The sequence below is a fragment of the Macrobrachium nipponense genome, chromosome 2, assembly GCF_015104395.2.
Source record: "Macrobrachium nipponense isolate FS-2020 chromosome 2, ASM1510439v2, whole genome shotgun sequence".
NCBI classification, from domain to species: Eukaryota; Metazoa; Arthropoda; class Malacostraca; order Decapoda; family Palaemonidae; genus Macrobrachium; species Macrobrachium nipponense.
Window position 1 is genome coordinate 39,720,628 of NC_087201.1, and position 9,784 is coordinate 39,730,411.

A 9,784-nucleotide genomic window follows, 5' to 3' on the forward strand; every position below is an offset into this window, starting at 1 on the left:
TGATTTTTTTCCTTATTCACCTTTTTTCTTCCTTGATTGACTGGCCTAAATTCTGGGTCCTACACAAAGACTATTTGTGAATATTCGAATTCGGAGAAGGTAAGTGAATCATCAGCAGTGTTTCCATTACGAAATGTTTATTGAAGATAATATTTTTCGCTGACAGATCAGCTGACACCAATTTATGTACTTGATTGAGTTGGGCCTGCAGATTAGCATGTCTAGCCTTCTCCGGAATTCGGAAAAGTTAAGGCAAACGACCCGTTTGCCATAACTTTTCCGAATTCCGGAGCCTTTTCAGTTGGGGTATTGCTATGAGCCCCCGAAAAAATTCTTAAATTATGTCCTACTTCTGGGCCCTTCAGAGGCTAGGTGCAGCTAACATGGGGGTGAGAGGACGTCTCTCATATTTGATGAGGACTGGAAGATCACTTCTCACATTGTCAGTTGTCAGTGAAGCGACAAGTCTATAGAATTTCCAAACATATATGTACACCGTCAAGTTTATTTTAATCCTTCAGTGCCGTAAGATTGACTGAAAAATACACTTGTGTAATTTTAAAATTATTATATCCAAAGAGCCAAATACAGAACAATTGGCATTCTGCATTGGTTCAGTAGTACAGAACGCAACACCTCACTCTCCAATACAGAACGAATCTGTATTTTACAGAACGGGTGGCAACCCTCCTGCTCGCTTTGATGGTATATTAATACTAGATCTAGATGAGACGGCGTCTGTCTGGGTACAAAACAAGTAAATCTCCACACCACTTGAAAACCCAAAGTTTTCTGACCAATTGGAGTTGACAGGAACGGTAGTGCTATAAGGGGGCTAAAATTCATTATAAAGATTAATCTATGAAGAAACTAGACCAGAAATTTACTGTTTTGCAGCAATCAGTCAAACAATAATGAACAGAAATCGTTTCATTCTCCGTCTTGGGGTCTTTGTCCTGATTCGCATACACATCCTACATGGTAGCAGTTTTGTCACATTATGAGAAATAATTGGAACCTAACATTGGGGTTAGTTTTATTTAGAGCTACAAAAACACCATACACAGAAATTTATGACATATATTATGATTGTAATAAAGTTTTTGTCCTTGAATTTGAAGGAAATAAAAAAGTGATAGGAGGAACATGCAAGGTTTGTGACAAAATACCTATTTCTATGGGTTATGTTGGAGACAATTTTGTTACTGTATTCGGAGACACAGGATGCAGTGGTGTCGTGGTTGAACATCAATTAGTGAATGACAATCAGTTGACAGGTCATGTTCAAAAATATGTATTGCTAGATGGTACAGTACATACAGTAGAAGAGGCCTCAACTGATATTGATACACCTTTCTATACAGGTAAAGTAAATGTTCTTTGTATGAAAGAACCTCTTGTATGATCTAATTATAGGAAACCTAGAAAGACCGATATCAGTTGGATCCTGATGAACAATGATGTAAGAGAGAAAATCAAAAAGAAGGTAGTGATGTTCATCTGTCTATTAAAACCAGAGGACACTCTATAAAAAGCAAGCAGGGTATATAAGCATTGAATGTTCCAGGATTGGTGGATGTTGACGTTTCAGTGATCAAAATGAAGGAACTTCAGACAGAAGATAAATTGCTAGGCGAGTACAAAATTATGCAATTCTGGTAAGAGGAAAGTGATGGAAGACGGTACTGTGACCTGGTTTATAGCAGAGAAAGGACTGTTATGTTGACCATTCCAGTCACCAAAGGTCAGTGATAACAAGTTGTTCAAACAACTTGTTGTTCCAGAATCTTTAAAGTAAAAGGTGATAAATTTTATTCATGGCAGTATTTTAAGAGGACACCTCGGTGCTAAGAAAACCTTAGGTCGTATTCTATCCACATTTTACTGACCCAGAATCTAAGGAGAGGTCACTAGATACTGTTAGTTCTTTGACAGGTGCCAGAACAAATTTCTGAACGGTAAGGTGACAAAAGTTCCTCTTGATCAGATGCCACTGATTAATACACCTTTTGAGCTAGTTGCAGTAGATCTGGTAGGTCCAATTATTCCAATAACCGATAGCAGTCACAGATATATATTAACGACGGTGGATTACAGTACCAGATAAGCTGCAGCAGTTCCATTGGAAAGCACTGAGACCAAGAGAGTGGCAGAGGCATTGGTACAAATTTTCATCAGAGTTGGGATCCCAAAGGAAATATTCAGACATAGGTAGGCAATTCACGTCAAACATCATGCAGGAGGTAGGTAGATTCGCAGTTAGTAGATCCTATCATCCAGCATGTAATGGTTGGGTTGAAAAATTTAATGGTACCTTTAAAGAAAATGCTGAGAGGAATAAGTTCTGAAAGACCAAAGGACTGCGACAGGTACTTGCCAGTATGCTATTTGCTTATATAGAAATTCTGCAAGAAAATACTGGATTTTCACCCTTGAACTTTTATATGGTAGAATGACTGTGCTGAAAGAGTTATGGGCGAAGGAAGAGAGTATGCCAGATGTGAAAACATTACTGTCACAAACCTGCGAACTAGCACAGGATGAACTTAAGAAATCCAGTGCAAGATACAAGAAATATTACAACAGAAAAATAAATACCGGGACTTTTAAGGTGGGTGACTATTTCCTAATTCTTCTCGCGACTGATCAGAACAAACTGTTAATGCAATGGAAGGGATCTTTCAAAGTCTTTGAAAAAGGATTAGCAAATTATTGTGTAGATACGAATGGTAAAATAAGGATGTTTCATGCAAATCTTCTTAACAAGAACAATCAACGGACAGAGCCTAATTCAAGTAGAAATGCTTTACTTCAGTTTCATTCTTGTGCTTTTATAGTTTCAGAGGAAACCGATGATAGTGAACAATTAGTCCATCTGTTACTAATCAAAGCAACGGAATCCTATGCTGTCAATGTAAGTCAAACATTAACTAGTGATAAGCTTGCATCTTTGAATACTTTATTACATGAATTTAGGGATGGTGTGACAGATCTGACTATTGCGGAACCCATGAGAAACAGATCATATCAAATCCCCTGTGCATTAAGAGGTGCAGTACGAGCAGAGATACAGAGCATGATAGATATAGATGCCATCGAGCACCTGAGTCTCCATATGCTAGTGCAATTGTAGTGGCAAAAAATCTCATGAAAGTAACACAATATGCGTTGATTTCAGAATATTAAACAAGGTAACCGTTTTTTATCCTAAACCTGTACCAGACCCTGAGGAGATAATGACAAAAATTAGCCAAAGCAAGTTCTTTTCAAAAACTGACCTTTGTAAAGGGTATTCACAGATTTCAATGAGACCAGAAGATCATGATTTGACATCTATTTTTTAACTCCAGATGGATTATACAGATTCAGAGTCATGCCATATGGTATGTTTAACAGCCCAGCAACATTCAATCGATTGATGTATAAATTGTTAAAAGGTTTGGAAAACACTGATAGTTTCTTGGATGACATCCTCATCCATGCAGAATCTTGGGAAGAACATCTCAAAGAATTAAGATGCTCAGACGCAGTTAGTGTATGTAGGACACCTGATTGGCGGTGGTACTGTGGAACTTACAAATGACAAACTGAAGGCTATTCGAGAGGCACCGAGACCAGAAACAAAGAAATAGGTCAGGTCGTTCTTAAGTTTAATTGGCTATTACAGGAAATTTGTGCCAAACTTTGCATCTATAGCAGCTCCATTAACTGACTTGGCAATGAAAGGATTTCTCAATAAGTTAAAATGGAAACCAAAACATGATAATGCATTCAAAACTTTGAAAGCCATGTTACTTTGTAGTCCTATTCTTAGACTTCCAGACTTATCTAACGGACAGATGAATCTAGTAGTGGGATAGGCGCTGTTTTGATGCAGTTACATGACAGGAGGAAATATCCTGTTGCTTATGCAAGTCGTAAGCTGATGGACCGTGAGCAAATGTATGCAGTCATAAAGAAAGTATCTTGCTATTGTTTGGGTTTTACAGAAGTTTCAAGCTTACTTGTATGGTAGATTTTTTATTATACAGACAAATCATCAGCCTTTGGTGCATCTCCAGAAGGCAAAGGTTACCAATGGTAGATTAATGAGATGGTCTATTCTTCTAGTCATATCCTTTCCAAGTGGAGTTATCAATGGCTTAGAAAGCGTGGAGCTGATCCTCTATGTCGGCACAATACATTATAGATGTTAGTACATTCCAAGTTAGTTTTTTATAGTTTTCCTTGCAATATATCATATCATGAAATATTATTTTGTGTCTCAGGAAGGGTGTTATTGTCACATTGAATTTATAATTATTGCGTAATGTTCCAATTATATAATTGAATAAGCATAAAGTTCGTAACCAGCATATGTCGGTTGTCACTGGGGTGCCGATCGTAAAAATATTTGCCAAAAAAACACTAATCAAGACAGGCTAATGAATTTATCAGGCATTATTAGCACTATAATAACGCATATTCTCTGTGAGTTTTATCATCCTACAGGGAAAATAAATGATTTTATGAAAAAAAATGTGAAATTCAGGGCCCCTTGTACTGAAGGTTATTTGGTGATCGGTGAGAAACTACAGTCTTGAATAGAAATTCGGTCTGACAGAATGTTGGTATATCCACCTAGAACATGCACATGAGAGTATTACAAGAATACAATCATCCCCACCCTAATCACATTATGGGCAAACTGGATAGAATACCGAAGTCCCTATACCCAAACCGGAACCCGCTGGAATCTGTGGTCCAATCCTGCAGAATAGTTCTGCCTGAAAACTCTCAGGTCCGAACATTATCGGGCAATTGATGGTCCCACCACAGTTCCCACTATTTAGCTTCGGGTAAAACCCATTCAAGCTATGGTATCTTTTCCTATTTGTCAGGTCCAATAAATTTTACAAAATGTGGAAAATTCCACAATATTATTCCAAATAAATACTACATAAAAATATATGACTCTTGAACTCAAACATGGGAACTAATTCCTGGGGTTCAAGAGCCCCCTCACCATGCCAAGGTGGTCCCACACCAAGGGGGATATCCCCGAATTATTTTATTTTATGTCAAACTTTACAGTATATGTAGTTTTTGGTAGAAATCCCAGATGTAAATACGATTTACGAAACGTCTGAATAAACTGTTGAAAATAATCACCTCATCGTATTCCTGGTCTGACCTTCTAAGAAATATAGTAACATGGACTTTATTCCCTCATCATCCAACCGTAGGCCGGCATTGTTTGGACCATAATATCATCGTTATTTTTTTATTGTAGAAGAAACATAAGAGCATTCTTGGAATCCTCGTGAAATGTTATATCAAAATAAGTTTTACATTTATATTCACAACTAATATTAAAGAAGTAAGCATGGCTAGATATCTGGCCGGATATTCGGATCAAAAGGGCACCCAGAAGAAAAGTAAGAGTATATTTTGGAATCTTGTGAAAAGTTATATCAGAGTAATGATTTCTTTTACCTCCACGAATAATAATAAAGAAGTTAACATGGCCAGATATCCGGATCAAAACAGCACCCGGCTAAACACCATCCCCAATAAAATCTATATTTATGGTCCAACTTTGGTTCAATTCGGTCCCGTAGTTTCGCTGTCTATAGCGAACATATACATATACATACATAAATAAATACACGCCGTCAACTTTATATATATATATATACACACACACACATATATATATATATATATATATATATATATATATATATATATATATGTGTGTGTGTGTGTGTGTGTGTGTGTGTACTATATCAATGCCAACTGTTTTCACATTTATTTATTCAATAAACTCCTAGAATATTTTACCACATTAAAACATCCTTTCTGAAACCTAGCATCGATAATATTAGCATGTACACTTTACAACTTTGTGTCCAGCTATGCTCTTAAGTGATACGACATGATTGCATATAGATCGCACTTAGACTACATCCACTGAAATGTGGCATAGACTTATGCAGCGAGTTCCAATATGAGGGCATTAATTCTTCATAATCCTACATGTCAAATGTTAACATCATTCAATGAGACATTAGGCCAACTCGCCAATTTCTTATATTTTGAAGCAATGACAGGGCATAGGCCTAAGCTACACATCATATTCTTATCTTTGGAGGCAATGGCAGGGGATAGGGCTGCAAGTCAATTTCTCATATTTTGAGGCAATGGCAGGGCATGGGCCCACATGTCAATTTCTTATTGCAAATAGTTTTCTACCCGTATCTGTTGGAAATACAGTGGTTTTAATTAATATAGACGTTTCAACTCCACGGTATATGATACATATGCATAAAGTGGAATGTACTTGTATAAGCAATTGCATATAGGCTACACATACATGCTTGGATGGCCATAGTAATTGTAACGCCACTTATAACACAAAGAATAAAAGTAAAACTTGTGGGCACGTAGCCAATGGCACACACAGGTCAATCATAGTACTGTCTCAGCCTAAAGGCCCCCATACACTGAACGATTGTCTGAACGATTGTCTGGACGACTGTCTATATCGTTCGCAAAACACTGTGTATGGGCTTGTCTAAATGCAAAAGTGGGCGTAGCTTCGTGTCTGAACGATCTCAGCGGGAATCTGTCACGAACAGGTTCCTGGCTTGCGACTTATGTCTGTCATACACAGATCGTTCAATGTATGGTTTTGTCTGGCGATATAACGCTTTCGCGCGCGTCTCTTCTAGAGATGATGCGATGTCTTCTCGAGACAAAATCTTTGTCCAGACTGAAATCGGTGCGGAGATCGTTCATACCATATTCAATGAACTACTTGAATATACATTGAAATTTTTGCCCTGAACTGTATCATTCTGGTGCGAACAAATAAGCAGAAGAAAAGAACCTGAACATATCGAGAACCCTCTAAGACCTGTGGTTCAGTAATATATATGTATGTATTGTATATATATATATATATGATATATATATATATATATATATATATATATATATATATATAATGTGCGTGTTTTTAATTATATGGGTGTGTGTGCGCACCTTTACATGTTAAATACCGTGAATTGTAAATTCAGTAGTACTGATAGGAGTATCAAGATCGCTATAATAGATGTCAGAAATAGGCTACTTCGATTCCTGAGCCCAGCGATGCAACGAAAGAAGAAAGAAGGGCGGATTCCTTCCTAGACGTCCATCTGTAAAGCAGCCGAGAGGTAAGTGCGCAACTGAAATCACCCCTGAGACATGAGTTCATGACATCTTATTGATTAACAAATAATCCTTACTTTTGGACTTCACAGTTCAGAAAATGAGTTCAGCGTTTGAAGGAATAAAGCACGAGTTACTTGAAGCGCTGCTTAATGACTCCTCACTATTGTCCTCCGGAATTTTTTTTTTTTTTTTTTTTGTGTTGAGAAAATACCAAAACCTTACCATTGACATTCAGTGGAAATAACCGAAGAGAACTTGAAATAACCAGTTTTCCTTTCTGGAGCAAATGGAAAATTGGTCCAATGACGGAATGACCTCAATGAGAAAGATGACTAAAAAAATGAAAAGGTGATACATAATCGTTTCAATCAAATTTGAGAAATTGAACTTTTCAGTTCAGGCTAAATAGAATATGTTTTTTATACAAACTGCCTCGAGTGGTCATTTGAAATTCAAATCACTAATTCACCGTTGATAGTTGCTATCGATTTTCGGGTGAATACCTTTCGACCAAGAGATACTCATCAATCAGGAAAAGTCACTAAAAACACTTGCATAATATCACGAATGACGACATCACGAAAATCACGGCATTCGTCAAATGGGCTGATGTGTCATGCAAACATCATCTCCGAACTTAGAGGAATCGTATAAAACCTCCAGCAGACACTGAAGCCACAGTATAGTTCCTGGCTGGCCCCTTTCGACCAGGCAAGATGGCTGTTAACCCGATCCTGTCAGCTTGCTTCCTGGGCTTCATCCTTGGACTCACGCTTGGCCAAGTAAGTCCCGTCGACTTATTCTAAGACACTTCACTCTCATCATAAAAACTTTGAAACATTCTTAACAAATTATCTTCTACTCCGACATTCTCTACATTTCTTCTCTACCTGTGCTGCCGTAGAATTTTTTCAAGTTCACGCATGCATCCCGTGTACGTACCTGCAGGACTGATACTGAATCCCGGGGCCGTAGGAGATTAGATTATAAAATTTTTGGCACATAGCCAAGAGTAGTGCCCCGGTCACACAGGAATCCCAAACAACCCGCACCCAGCAGCTCTAACTGTGATATAATGCACCAGAAGTGGTCACCTATAAATTGCACATTTCATATAATTTATTGATGAATTTTACTGTCGATCCAAGTTACATTTACGTTACATTTACAAAACCTTTACTATCGATCCAAGTTACATTTATGTTACATTTACAAAACTCTTACTATTGATCAAGTTACATTTATGTTACATTTACAAAACCTGACTTACATTTACAAAACCTGAGTTACATTTACAAAGCATAAGTTACATGTACAAAATTGAACTGTATTGCAGTTGTCCTAACACCATATTTGTATCGTGAACAGTAATAGTAATTCAGATACTACAGCAAATACAGCATTCAAATGTAATATGATTTCACAAATACATTACACACTTTGTGAATGTAATAAAAATATTGCCCCCTTTTTCCTTTTTTACTGAAGATGAACCCAGACATAGGTTCGAAAGCTTTTGTAAAGTCTTACACGAACTTTTAACAACTGTATTATTGTGGACCCTTTAGAACAAATATAACCGTTACCAAAAAATCTAAATTATTACTATAAATAACATTTACTGGAACAAATACACAACTCTCATAATCAGATCACTAAGCATGGGAACACCCAAGATCACGCAGCGCTGGACAGAAAATCACACTGACCTCTCAGCTCCTGTAGAGGGAGTATTGCACAATAGGCGGCAATACTTAAGGATTTTTGCAGCGTACCTTCAGCCCCGAACTGCGACCTCTTTTAAATCTACTTTACCTCCATTCTAACCGGCTTTCTACCAACTTGCCATCCCATTCTCTCTCTGATTTATTTAATCTTGTAACTGCGAGGATTCCCTCCTGGTACATCTTAAAAAAAAGAATCTTATTAAAAAGGAAAAGAAAAAAATGTATATAAATATAACACTTAGACTGACAGTTAGTGTAAGGAGCTGACAGCTACCGCGTGTGTCAGGACAGAGGCTTTGGAACCTCTTTGAATAATGCAAGACAGATGCTTGCAGGATTGGAGGGATCCTGGGGCAACTGGGGACGCAGAAATGGAGTGTTGCTATTGTTCCCTGTTAACACTCACTTCTTTGTGTAATGAATGACCACCTCTGCAACCACTACCCTGTGAGTGAAGGCTGAACTGCTCTGAGGCTGTGGCGCTTTTGTGCCTTGTTGGAATCCTAGCCAACTACAAGTAAAAACCCAGACGAGCCTCTGTGACATTGAATGTGGAACTTCCACCCGTTCCTACCCGTGTGTCCTGCTGGTGTGGCCACTGTGGCCATTCCTTGGGGATTTTCATGGTTAGGGGAGAAGCATTCAGGTCATGAGATTCTGGCTGTTCATGGCTATTGGAAGTTTAGTAATTTAAGGGGTGCTGCTGTACACTCCCGGCGAAAAATCATTTGCTTAGGCAGCAGGGACGTGCAGAGAACTTTTTTAGGGCAGGTGCTCAAGTGAAAAAAAGGGCAAAAATATAGAAATGAATGAGGCTAAATATATACCGGCTCAATATTCTTTCAAATTTATTTAAACTA

General features: G+C 37.8%; 1 protein-coding gene and 1 long non-coding RNA gene across 3 annotated transcripts in view; one reads left to right on the top strand and one right to left on the bottom strand.

Moving 5' to 3' along the window:
* The window catches only part of LOC135220541 (uncharacterized), a 78,392-nt gene that overhangs the window by 12,062 nt on the left and 56,546 nt on the right, over positions 1-9,784 (bottom strand). The gene's annotated exons all lie outside the window — the stretch shown is intronic.
* The window catches only part of LOC135220540 (blastula protease 10-like), a 54,107-nt gene continuing 52,161 nt past the window's right edge, over positions 7,839-9,784 (top strand). For both annotated transcript variants that reach the window (XM_064257727.1, XM_064257728.1), the window contains exon 1: positions 7,839-7,979. In XM_064257727.1, the coding sequence (XP_064113797.1) occupies positions 7,914-7,979 (66 nt within the window). In that variant the 5' untranslated portion in view covers positions 7,839-7,913. The remainder of the gene's footprint in view (positions 7,980-9,784) is intronic.